This window comes from Opisthocomus hoazin, chromosome 5, assembly GCF_030867145.1.
Source record: "Opisthocomus hoazin isolate bOpiHoa1 chromosome 5, bOpiHoa1.hap1, whole genome shotgun sequence".
Lineage (NCBI taxonomy): Eukaryota > Metazoa > Chordata > Aves > Opisthocomiformes > Opisthocomidae > Opisthocomus > Opisthocomus hoazin.
Window position 1 is genome coordinate 81,335,294 of NC_134418.1, and position 12,961 is coordinate 81,348,254.

General features: G+C 51.5%; 1 protein-coding gene across 3 annotated transcripts in view; it reads left to right on the forward strand.

Annotated features, from left to right (window-relative positions):
- Window positions 1-12,961, forward strand: part of MTUS1 (microtubule associated scaffold protein 1) — a 130,874-nt gene that overhangs the window by 105,831 nt on the left and 12,082 nt on the right. For 2 of the 3 annotated variants that reach the window (XM_075421908.1, XM_009940582.2), the window contains 2 exons: window positions 3,800-3,866; window positions 12,516-12,730. In XM_075421908.1, the coding sequence (XP_075278023.1) occupies window positions 3,800-3,866; window positions 12,516-12,730 (282 nt within the window). Of the gene's footprint in view, window positions 1-2,758; window positions 3,054-3,799; window positions 3,867-12,515; window positions 12,731-12,961 lie in introns of those variants that run through there. The other variant, XM_075421910.1, reaches the window with a different exon arrangement.

Consider the following 12,961-nt stretch of genomic DNA (forward strand, 5'->3'; position numbering starts at 1 on the left):
CCAAACATTCTGTGATTCTGTGAAAAATAGTTCGTTGCCAGGAAAAATCCTCTGAAGCCTGTAATTGGGCTGTATAACTGCCAGTAACACAAATATAAATGATAAGTTTTGTAATTTATTCCATTCCTGACTTGGTCATTTCTGTCATCTTGAAACTTTGTGTCCTCCACCCCCCTACCTTGGACCTCTTCTTTCTCCATCCAGTTGCAGTGGGGCATGCCTCACCTTCCCAAGTGCCCTTGCCATGGGGCACACATCCCCCTGAGCTCACTTGTCAAATTTTCAAAACGTGAAGGATTTTTCACTGCCTGTTCTTTCACAGAACAAGAAATGTCCAAGTCTCCTCCTTTAGGCTGAGAATTTCTTTGTAGTGTCTGATAGCAGAGGTGCACCTCCCTGATATTGCTGGTGGCAAAGCTTTTATCCCCAACCTCTGTCCTCATCCCTTCCTACAGCTTCCGTGTTTATGGTAGGGGGAATGTTTTGGCTAGAGCTCGGCTGGATTTCTTGTGCACCTACAAGAAATTCTTTTGAAATAAGAAAAATTAGGTACTTGGTCATCCTATGTGACCTTGGCATGAACTCAGAAATTGTGCCAGAAACCACTTTAAACCGGTGTGAAGACCCTCCTTGAGTCTCTGACAACTAAGCGAGGGGGATCTCTATTGCCAGATTTACCTGGATAAATGAACAGTGCCAAAATTACTCGATCCTGTATGCTCCCGCTTGGTTCTGCTCTTTCGATTTCTGGTACTGATTTTTTCAGCTGGAAGCTTTCAAAGCGTAAACCAGACGGTCACCCGAAATTCCAGCCCAAAGCACGTCTGCACCTGTCGCTAAATGAACTGCTGAGGTTGGCCCTTACTGTATTCAGGTGGCCTTTGGCATTTGACTGCACTTGGATGTCAGGTCTTGGAAACTGTCCCCTTTGCTTGGAGCCACCGCGGTGGCTGGAGCTTTAGTTCTCTTGGGACGTGGATAAAAGGGGGCTGAACCAACTGCTCGTGGGTCTGGCTGCTGAACCATGCGAGCGATTTATTCTCCTTTTTTTTAGGCTGGCAGTCTCTCTGGCTGGCTTTTTCTGAGTATATTCTTTCACAGGAGGTGATGATACAAGTCTGTCTGTCTGGGTTTCTTGATTTGCAAAACTGTGAGTGGACAAGCTGGAGGTTGAGGCATGAGGTTGAACAGCACCAGTAAAAAGCAAAAGGGCTTAAGAGCAGCAGAAAGAAAGAAATAGAAAGAAAAAATCAGTAAGTCAGTGTTATTTTATATTATTTTGGATTTTTGGTCTTAACCTCTGTCAGTCCTTAGTATGTTTTGATTTCATATGCCTTTTTCTCATCAAATTGCTTGAACTAAAACCGAGTACAAAACGTGTGGCCCGTGAAGCACGTGTTTTGGAAACACAAACCGAAATCCTTAGTGTTTCAGGAGTCTCTGCTGCGTGGTCCAGGCACTGGGCTGAGGGGGGGAATTTAAGATGTGTTACTGACAGAGTGGGCTGGAAGGCAGCGGGTTCAGGGATGGCTTTTTGAGAATCAGAATAAAGAAGGAATAAGCAAACTGAGAAGGGGGGCGTTGGAAACAAAATCAGTCTGCCCGGGGTGTTGGCGCGCTCATTTGGTAACGGACAAGGCTGCTGTAGAAGCTTTGGACAGTCCCATGGGAGCCCGCGGCGTGACGATAACAGCGCTTCGGTGTTCCCGCGCTTGCGAGTCCCCTGCGTGGCTGCGTCCCAGCGTGCCTGGACGCGGCTCGGACACGGGTGACACGGACAAAACGGCAGCGGTCGCGTGTTTGTCGTGGGACGCTGTGGGTGGCGGGAGCTGGTGTGGAGCAGGACCTGTCTCCTTCGGAGCAGGCAGGGCAGGGCCAGCCCTCTCCATAACCGAGCTCTCCGCTCTCCCGAGAATTTACCGGGGAGGGCGAGCCGTGGTTTTCCATCTTAGGCCGCTGTCACCGTAAAAAGCTTTTAAGTGCTTAATGTAAAACTGCAACGCAGCTGCTCAATACCCCGACCAGCGCGTCAGCGCCCAAAGAGCTGTGAAGATTGCTTAAACTGTCGTGACTGAAAGGTGATCTTCTGAGTACAAGGTCAAAAATTAAAATATTTCTAGTAAAGGGCTGGCCCTTTCTGCTAACCAGCCTTTTCAGCTGCAGAATAACTTCCTCTACCTTGCAGCAGAGGAGTGCATAGCATAAAAATCGCTCATTTTGATGAGTGTTGTGCCAGACTTTAATACCTGACTGGTTTCTGGGTGCTCGTTCCTTCTATTTTTTCTTTATTTTTCCTAAGAGTGGTGTATTTCACTGCTTGATTTGTAGCACAGGCGTGCCGTGGGTGCACCCCACCTCCGGGACAGGGAGCCCTTCACCGGGCGAGCGGGTGCTGGCATTGGCGTGGGCTCGGGCTGCGGGGAGGGCGACCGGGGGGGACCTGCCGTGACCGTGGGGTATTCCCTGGGGAGAGCCAGGCGTGGCTGTGGCCCTCCGTTGCGTGGTAGCTAATGGAAAAAAGCGAAGTGTTATTGCTGGGTCTTGTCCCTGATGTCTCGCAGCCGAAGGAGAAGCGTGCGGAGTGAATTGCAAGCCCTTGACGCGCGCAGGGGCGACGAACGCAGGGCTGGGCGCTGACAGCAGCGATGGCCGCACAACGGCGTGGCTGTATTTTTTTTCCATCGACTAATGAAGCGTGAAAGCAGCGTGCAGCAAGCTGGAGACGGCTGAAAATCAGCCGCGGAGAAGGGCAGCGTTCCCTTCGCGGTCCCGGCTGCCGTTCGAGCGAGCGGCGATCGATCGGTCGAGCGTCTGGGGCTGGCTTTCCATAAAAGAAGGGCTGTGGCTTTAAGTAATCGCTGGCTGCCTGTGCCGATTGCAGAAGCTGCAGTGTCTGCCGCTGTGTCGGGAGCGATCGGCGAGGTCCGGCGTTGCCGGTGCCACCGGCGCGTCGCCTATGAGTGCCGGGGAGCCGAGCCGGGGGCCGCCGAAGCCGGACGATGGGCTGCTCCAGCAGCAAGCTCTGCCTCTATTCCCAGTGCGCTGCGGCAAGGGTAATGGGTGCTCGTTTCGCAGCGCTTTTCCGACGGCCGGGGAGCCAAGGTGAAGGTGGCTCGGCAGCGGGGAGCCTGGACCTTGTCACCCCCGCGCCGGGGCCGTGGGGTGCCGGTCGCCGAGCCCCGGGGAGCCGTGGGCATGGGGTGCGGGTCTGGGGCGAAGCGGGGAGTGGGGTGCTTCTGCTTGCTGCGAGCACAGATTTGTGACGGTCCCCTCATTAGAAGAAACATCGTCTGTCTTAATTTTAAGAGCTGGGAGCTGCGGGGTGGGTTGTGTTCGGCTCCGAGCAGGGCTGTGCCTGTGCTTCACGGAAGACGGAGCATTCAGCAAAGTTCTTGGTTCTGTGTTTAAGTAAGCTTAAGGTAAATAATTAGCGCATGCCTCTCGCCTATACACTGTACTCTTGTGCCCTTGACAGCTATCAGTTGGTTTGTTCTGGAGGCTTACGTGGCTACACCCATCATAAAATACATAAATAATTGCTGCAAAGTAGGATTTTAATTGCAGTGTTATCCCGGAAAAAGCTATTCTTTGTTTTCAAGTATAACTTCCTTAACAACAGAAGAACATCTGTGTGTTTGGTAACAGCAGAACTGTTACCCTAAGTGATTCATCTCTTGGCTTCTGGCTCTCCTGCCTCTTGCTTTCCTGCAGAACACATGTAAGTTGATGATCAGAAGGTGCCCTGCTCAGACCGCTAGTAACCAAATGTTTGGGTTTGTTTGGTTTTTTTTCTCTGCAGAGGGAGGAAGCACTGAAACAGCGAAAAGAGTTATCGCAAGAACTAGTTAACCTTCGAGGAGAACTAGGTAAGAATTGATTTTTATGTTCTTCCTGAGAACAGAAACGCAGCAAAAAACAGATCTGCGGAAAGACAGACGCCCTGGTACCGTGACGGCAGCCGCTGAGTTCCCGGGCTGAACTCTGCGCGGGTGCTGTGGTCGCTGCGTTTCTCCGGAGCCCTGACAGCGTGACCCCCAGGCTCAGCGAATTCCTGGCACCCATCTGCCTGCGCCGGGCAGGGCTTCCCCGCGAAACGTCCGTCTGCTGACGGCGGGAGCGCGGCTGGCGGTGCAGAGACCCGTGCTGGATCCCCGGCTCATTCGTGCGCTGTCTGCTGGAGAGCCCCTGGCAAAAAGCCACAAACCTGTGCAATGCACTGCGCAAAAACCTGCGGTTTTGCCTCAGTGGCTTGCAGGTGAGTGAGCGTAGGATGAACAGAAGGAAACGCGATCAGGCTAACGAGGTTAAACCTTCCAACTCGTCCTAGTGGGCAGCTCTAATGGGAAATTAAGCTGTAATGTGCAAGGGCTGGTTTTGCCAACGTTGCAGCTTGATTTAACTGTGTTTAATGGTAACTGCGTAGAATTTATTTGAACTTGAAGCAGAATGATCTCGTGGAGTGCAAAAAGTGATTGGATTGAAAATGATGGCACTTGAAAGCAAAGCTAGCGTTCTGTAAGAGCTCGCTTCTGTTATGAAGAAGCCCCTTTAAAACAGAAAAAACAGGCTTTGAAAGCAGAAGGAATACGTGTGGAGCAGCTTGAGATACGTCACTTGTTACTGAAAAGTTGGAGGTGTTTGTTTTCACGTGCTGTGGAGGTGGAGTATTGTCTGGGCCAAGCTGGAGTGTGAATGGAGGTGGTGCCTTGAATGTCCACCTGTATTTTTTAGCGCTGATCAGTAAGGTGGCTGTTCCCTGACAACTGCTCAGCGTTGGAAGTGGGGTGGGGTGCCAGGGCTCTCCCCGTCCCCCCAGTTTCTCCCCTTGTCACTATTGCTGCCCTCCAGTTTAGAGGGTTTTGTTGAAGTGCGGCTTGCTGGGAGCTGGATGTGATGGTGCACGAGCCTGCGGCTGCGTGAACAGGGAGCACCGCAAGCAGAGGAAGCCTTGCAGCCGCGAGAGATGGACGAGAGTACCAAAGACCACCCAGAAACGTGTAGCATTTTCTTTCTTGGCAGCTTTGGACTAAAATGCTGAGGCTTTTCTGGAGCTGGGTGCAGCCTGGCATCTGGCGAGGTGCAGCTTCTAACCCCCCTACGGAGGAAGCACCTGGGTTGTGGTTTTGCAGGTGTTGCGGGCAGGGCTGGGTAGGGGCTGGCTTTGAAGGAACCTGGCCTTCCTCTGCCCCGGAGTCCATCTGTCCTGCCTCGTGCTGGCGCTGCGGCCGTGCCCCGAGCTGCCTGGGGACCGCAGCCAGCTGAGAACCAGTGGTTTGATGGGCTCTTCGGCCAAAGCTGCCTGGCCAGGCCCTGCACGGGGCTGGAGGGGCACTGGGGTGGGGAAGGGGCGCAGGGCTGAGCCCCCCACCAGCTGCAGCCGGCACGGCTGCCACCCTGAAGCGACATCTCGGTGTGGAAACGGGCTCCTTGCATTCCTACAAAGTTGTGTTCTAAGCACTATAAGCTGGATTGACGTCTTTTTATGTACATACGTGTGACTTTCTGGGCAAACCCCTTTGTTTGCCTTATCATGAAAATGGCTTCAGAAGGGTTGCTGTCGGAGGAGGAAGGTCCTCTAGCCTTGCATGCACTCGCATCCTTAATATTATTTTTTCTTTATCAATCTAGGTACTAGGTCACTTACCAGGAGAGGGAAAATTCAGCTCAGAGGGGCAGACCAAAAGCTAGCCAGCACTTTTGGGTGGACTTCTTTTTCTTTCGGAAGCTTAGTTCTTTCTAAGAGTGCTTCACTCTTAAATGAGCTTCCCAGAAACTTGTTACCTTCCTGCTTTGACTGACAGCCTGCTGAGCTCATATGTGGGACTCCTGTCGCAAGGATGTGCCATTCAGCAGGTTGAGAACTAGAAAAAAAATGTCTAATGCAACTGAGCTTGGTGGGTGTGTGACGCCTGAGTGCCCAGAGCCATCAGCCGGTGTGCTGCTGGCCGGGGCCGTCAGCTGGTCCCCTCTCGGAGCTCGGCTTCCTGGGGCAGCTCTGCAGGAGCATCTGGGAACAGGCTGCCCAGAGAAGCTGTGGTTGCCCCCTCCCTGGCAGTGTTCAGGGCCAGGCTGGATGGAGCTCTGAGCAACCTGGGCTGGTGGAAGATGTCCCTGCTCATGGCAGGGGGGTTGGAACCAGATGAGCTTTAAGGTCCCTTCCAACCCAAACCATTCTATGATTCTGTCTCCGTGGCAGCCTTGGGTTGCTTCTCTCGGTGAGGCTTCCCGGCCGGGGTCTCAGTGGGGCATTTGTCTTCATGCAGCTCCTGCGTCTGAGCCGCGTCGCACGTCCAGCCTGTCTGTGCCTCTCTCTGCAGCCTGTAGAGTGAGGGGATTTAACCACAGAAATGAAAAACCGCACGGGTCTTCAATGCCATCTAGCTTTAAAAAGCTTTGGGTTTTTTGAAAAACTTTTTTAATTAGAAAATAAATACATGAACCCAGCCAGGTCTCGTTTGTTGAGGTGTGAGAAAAGCATTCTAGTGAGGGCAGCTTTAGCTGAAAATAATCTTGTTTAAATACACACCTGCTAATCGGCTTTCTGGTGCCGCTGTAAATGGATGTAGCTGAACCGAACGTTTCCGTAGGCTGTTTTGATGCAAGTACGGTGAATTTTGGTTCACAGCAGGATCTAGGCACAGACTGACTCAGAAAGTGAAGTCCGGTTTGAATCTTATTTTGGCCGTGTGGACACGTGTACGTGTTCCGCGGAGTCCCAGCTGCCGTGTTCTTAACGCTCCTCAGTTTCTTACTTTGACATTTGTGCGCGCTCCCAAGCTCCTTGAGCCACCTTGCAAAACCAAGCTGGCTTGCTGTCCAGCTGCCTGTTTCCCTGGGTTATCGTGTGTCACCCTTTCTAGCCAAAAGCCGTTTAAGGATTTAAACACACGTTACGGTCCCAGAACGTGCCTGCGGCTGCGCAGAGCGTGGGGACGATGGTCACCGGGCGCTGCTCTCCGTAGCTGGGAGCGCGTGCGAGGATTAGCAGGGGTGAGGGGTCTGGGGATGGGCTTCTCTAAAGGAGTTAAAATTCATTGATAGTTGGGCTCTGAACGTGGGTTTCCTTAAAATCTTCAGCCACAAAGGTTTGAATGGGAACACCTCGGTTCTGGGAGCCCGGGGCAGGCACGGCTGTCCTGTTGGTCACCCATTTCCCATCTCATTAAGGTGCAAGCTGGCGTGTCCGTTATTTCTAGTTACCTGTTTAATTATGCAAGTAGAAATTGCAAGAGCCGCGCGTTTCTTCAGAGGCACCAGACTACTCCTCTAAATTAATTGCGCTCCAGGTTGTTGCGCAGCCTCTGCAGCAGCGCTGGATGTGGTCCAGAGCCGCAGGGGCAAAGCTGGCCCACCCCGTGCCTGCCTCGGCCGCTTGGAAATCGCCGCTGGAGAGCCTTTTCCAGTGGGCTGGAGAGGCTTGCGCGCGTCCCACACAGCCAGGTGCCTGACCCCCCACCTTCCCCTCCATCTGCAGCATCGCCATCGGTGAACGATACTTCCTTCAAAATACCAGGAACCTGATGAAGTTCAACAAGGGCAAGTGCAGGGTCCTGCACCTGGGGAGGAACAACCCCGTGCACCAGTACAGGCTGGGGCGGACCTGCTGGAGAGCAGCTCTGTGGAGAGGGTCCTGGGAGTGCTGGGGGATGACAGGTTGACCATGAGCCAGCAGTGTGCCCTGGCTGCCAAGAAGGCCAATGGGATCCTGGGGTGCATCAAGAGGAGCGTGGCCAGCAGGTCGAGGGAGGTTCTCCTTCCCCTCTACTCTGCCCTGGTGAGGCCCCATCTGGAGTACTCTGTCCAGTTCTGGGCTCCCCACTTCAAGAAAGATGAGGAGCTACTGGGGAGAGTCCAACAGAGGTATGAGGATGATAAGGGAACTGGAGCATCTCTCCTACGAGGAGAGGCTGAGGGAGCTGGGCTTGTTCAGCCTGAAGAAGAGAAGACTGCAAGGGGACCTAATATATGCTTACAAATATCCGAAGGGTGGGTGTCAGGAGGATGGGGCCAGATTCTTTTCAGTGGTGCCCAGCGACAGGACAAGGGGCAATGGGCACAAACTGAAGCAGAGGAAGCTCCAGCTGAACATGAGGAAGAACTTCTTCCCTCTGAGGGTGACGGAGCCCTGGAACAGGCTGCCCAGGGAGGTTGTGGAGTCTCCTTCTCTGGAGATATTCAAGACCCGCCTGGACGCAGTCCTGTGCAGCCTGCTGTAGGTGACCCTGCTTCAGCAGGGGGGTTGGACTGGGTGACCCAGAGAGGTCTCCCTGCCAACCCCGACCATTCTGTGACTGTGATACCATCGTGCTATTTTTTTGTTAATAAATGACCTTTAAAAAGTGTTAGAGGTTGGGATAAAAAAAGACTGCTGTGTTTTACAGATGGTTGGAGTGACTGCGATTTGGTGTTCAGGTTTTGATGATCCTAAAGAATATTTAACAGTAGGTAGACGTTTCGACCAACTGCTTGGGGCCGGGCCCAACCTGCCATGGGTCGTGCGCTTGCCTGCCTGTTGACCCAGAGTGTTCGCAGCGTTAGAGGATGGCAGCTTGCTTCCTGGCAGATGTCTGGATGCTGCACATAAGCATCCAGCCCTGCTGACTTCAGTGTAGCTTAAAGCCTGCTTTGTTTTGGTCTGCCTGCCTCGTTTCAACTTGCCCAAGAACAAAACATGAGATGTGGCTTAATGTCCTGCACCGTTAGTCTCGTTACAGAAGTAACACCAAGAGGAACGTGGGTCATAACCTTGAAAGCGTGTTTGAGTAGAAGAATTTCTGATATTGAGAGTCTGGCAAAGCCATGAGCTCATTATTAGATGATAATTAAAAATAAAAATATTATGGAGAAAGAAACGAGCCTTTGTGTCCACAGCAGACTTACTGATCAACGAACGTATACAATAGGTCTTGCAGTGTGAAACACAAAGTCAGAGCGATAAAGTGCTATCGCCACGCTGAATACTGGATATTTTCTGGTAATTAGCCCCTCTTCATATCCCCCACGTTTATTACAGTGCTGCTGGTTTGCTGCCCTACACTGACCTCGGTGTCAAAATTTCAGACGGTCTAATGGCTTGTCATAAATCATAACTAGACCAGTGAGCGACTTAACCGATTTTATGAAGATAACTGTTGTTTCAAAACAATTGAATTCAGGATTCAAAAAAAGAGATCCGTTATGTTTTATCTTCTTAGCCCTATGGTGGCTTTTAGAGGAACGTAAGTTAAAAAATGTTTGTAGGTAAGCAGTTTAGCCACAAGGACTGAACTGGATGATGAATTGTTTTATAATTAGAATAAGAAAAAAATAAATCTTGTAAGAAAGATATTGCACAATCATAAGGCCTTGTCTCTTGGCTACTTTTAGTGAAAATGAAATAGATTTCTTGGGGATACAAAGGCAACTTTTGTGGTTTTCTTATTCAGCTGGTGCTGCTGTTCGTGTGGTTTGGATCTGCTGCCGCTGGCACTGTTCAGGGAGTTGCCATGTGCCTGGTTCTCCACGCGTCTCTCTTGCAGGCATTTCTTTTGTGGTTTTGGCACGTACAAAGATTTGCAATGAAGTGCCCGAGATGCTGGTGGCATCACGAAGCTGTGGAATTGCGGAGGGAAGAAGGGAAAGGCAGCACAGTAGCTGTGTACAAAACTGAACCATGCCCTTCAAGTGTCTCCAGGTGGACGAGAAGCCAAAATAGGGATTTTGTGTGTGCTACTGGACGACCACGTGTTCCAGCTGCAAATCTTTCATCAAAATTAAGCACCTGTTCAGTGACAAAACTCTTTAGTTGAGTAGCCATCAAGTGGGGTTAGTCAAGAGTTTAGCAGCATCTCCTTGCAGTGGATGAATGGCCACACTAAGGAATTAGTGGCCTTTTTCATGGCTTATCCCTTTCTTAAAACCAGGCAGCGTACAGTCAAAAATCAGGTGATTCGGTCTGGAGATGGACAGGGCTGTGTAAAATACCTGCAGCAGACACCTGAATTTCGAGTATGGGGACAAGCTGTGGTTGATGGACCTTCCCGTAATTTCACAGTGACCATTCTGCAGCTGGTGCTGCTGCTGGAGCTTCCCACGCGCGGTTTCTTGCACCACCGTGGTTTGGCTCCTGGTTTGCGTGGCAAGGGTTCGGGTCAGGCTTTGCGATCTGCGAGGAAGCGTTGCAGCCTCCAGCTTTGCGGGGCCAGGCGTTACCTTCAAGGTAACGCGACGTTCAGCTGCCAGCGCAGGTTTTAACAGTTTTTGTTTGCCTTTAACACCGGTCTTCTCGTAGAACTGAATTGCAGACTGGCCCAACAAGAGCCGATGGGTCTGTTTGCGTTCACAAAGGTGTGGCTTGCTGTTTGCTGTTTTTCTGAAGTGTTCTGCGTCCCGTGAAGTTCTGCATGCTGACATTGAAAGACAAGACGGTGATAGGCAGCACCTTCTTTCAGCTAACTGGAGGCCAACGGGTGGCTCTGGCCTCACAGACTGACGAATTGGATGCTTGCTTCTGCCTCTGCTGGTTTTAAGGGGAGGGGATCGTTTGTAGCCTCCCGCTCCAGTTATCCCACGCAAGGCGTGCGAGTTGTTTCCCTCCCGGCTGGGCCCTTCTCACCCCGCTGCAGGGGGTCAGATCCGTTCCGCGTGGGGCTGCCTGGGTAACCTCTCCCTTCGGCTCGCCGCCTGGTGCTTTGCATTGTAAAAATAACGTCCCCTACCTCTGGTGTCTCCTCTTCCCCAAGAACATGACAACACGAGCATGTATATTCAATAACGGTGCAGTGTGGTAGAAGTGTGAATGATAATTTTTCCATTTTTTTTTTTTCCAGAGGGAGCAGTTGTAATAGAAGTATGTGGAAGGAGTAAAGCTAGGGAAATGCAAATCTTTCTTGGTGGAGGTACAGAAAGTACAGACCACCGTGAGATCTGCTTGGGTTGCGGAGAACGCCGCGGTGCGTTTCGGTTGAGCTGTTGGTTGCATCATTGCCAGTCACGGGGTGGATGGCTTGGCTTAAATCTGTCCCGATCAGCAGCTCTTCCGCAGCGCCCTCGTGCAGAGCTGAGCCCGCCGTTACTGCCAGCGCAGGTACACGCGTGCGGATTGACTTCCATGCTGTGCGGCTCGCTCTGACACCTTCTAGTTCAGCCGCAGGTTCCAGGCGGCGGCAGCAGGGCCCAGACTTCTTTCCAGCTTCCTTAAGAGAGTGCAAGGACCGTTTGTGGAGCTGCTCGCTTGCTCTCGACGAGCCGTAGCGAGGAGGGACCCGGCACGTGAGTCGCCTCGGGCGCTGCGCCGGGGCGGGCTGCTCTCCCGAGAGCCCCATGGTGCTCTGGGAATCGGTCCTGGAAGACGCTGTCCTTTATATATCTTACGGCTCAAGCGCCGCTGCGGTGAGAATTTCCTGCACTGCCCGTACAAAAACCCTTGGCTCTTCCCATGCTTTTGCACAGAGTTTATATGTATGCTGTTTGGGCAGCGTGCCAAGCCGCTACGAGGCGAGCGTCTGCATGGCTTCGCCCGTAGCCGATTAAAGATCAGGCTAATGTTTTAGCTGATTTTTCTCTGAAGCAGACACTCATCTGGCTGATTAATTTCAAACCAGAGCGCTCGAGCCTGTCCAGAAGCAGCTCCGCGCAGGGTCCGTGACCACAGGCGTGCGCTGGAGGCCCCGCTCCGCCTTGCTCCCGCGCTGTGGGATGGCTGGAACTGCCCGGGGCGTGTGCCCCAGTCATGCCGGCGGTGGGAAGGGGACGACTCCGGGCCGGCCTGGCGGGCCGTGGGAATGCGAAATTTCACACTCGAAGTACAAGTTACCGGGTTCTGTTTTGCCTTTTAATCAGCTGTAAACGTGGGGAGACAAACCTAGGCGGTCATCTTAGCTGACCTGTCTTAATACGGATGTAAAGAGAGTTACACAGCATCCATTTCTGTTTTCATGATACTCCGTGCTTTGTGCCTGAAACCATTCTGTGTCTTGCATATTTAAACATCCTGAGCATGTGCATACTGGCAGGACGTTTCAGGTTCTCAGTACCGGGCGGTCCGTGTCAGGCCAGAACTGCTTCTCTGCTGCGTACCTGGCTGCAAGTAACGTCTTGAATGGACGGTCTTCAGGATATTAAGGCTTTCAAATTTAGCTAAGTGGTTTATACATAAAAAGTGAAGTACTGAAATGGGCTCAAATTAGGTGAAGTAGCAAATCCAATTAATTTTTTTATTGGAACACTCCAGTGTCTCTCGGGAGACATTCATTCCTCTGCGTCATGACAAACTGTCACGCTCGTGCTTCCTACAGGGGTTCCTGGCTTAACTAGATTCAATTAATTCTCAGCGTAAGAAACACTGAATTCAATATTTTTGCAAAGATCTTTTCATGTGTCCTTGGAGGCAGCGCTCGCTTTGTGGATAAATTATATTTGTCTTTGTATAACCCTGCTGCTGCGCAGTGTTCCCTACCTTTAGTGCTTGCAGTGAAGACAATGAAATTAGCATTGAACTTGATCCAATTACTTTTTTTTTTTTTCCTTCTTTTCAGTAACCACTTCTGCAGCTTGTGAGAAATTGGAGAGAGACAGGAATGAACTGCAAGCTGCTTATGAAGGATTTCTGCAGAAGCTAAACCAGCAACATCACAACGATTTAGCTGAGCTGGAGGAGAGGCTGAAACAGTTCTACACTGCTGAATGCGAGAAACTCCAGAGCATCTGCATTGAAGAAGCTGAAAAGTACAAAGCGCAGCTCCAGGAGCAGGTTGGTGGCATTGGGAGTAGTAGAAATGTCCTCTAGCAATTGCTTTCTGCTACAGACGAGCCTGCAGAGAACCCTGGGGTTTGCTAATTAATGGAGTCATTATATCTAATGTGAAATGCCACTTTCTTGCAACTATGAAAATGTGACTACCCTAAGCTGTCCAGGTCTGAAGCTTGTGTTTAAACGTGGAGGAGATTCCTTGTGTTCTGCAAGCTGCAGTGAGTTCTAGGG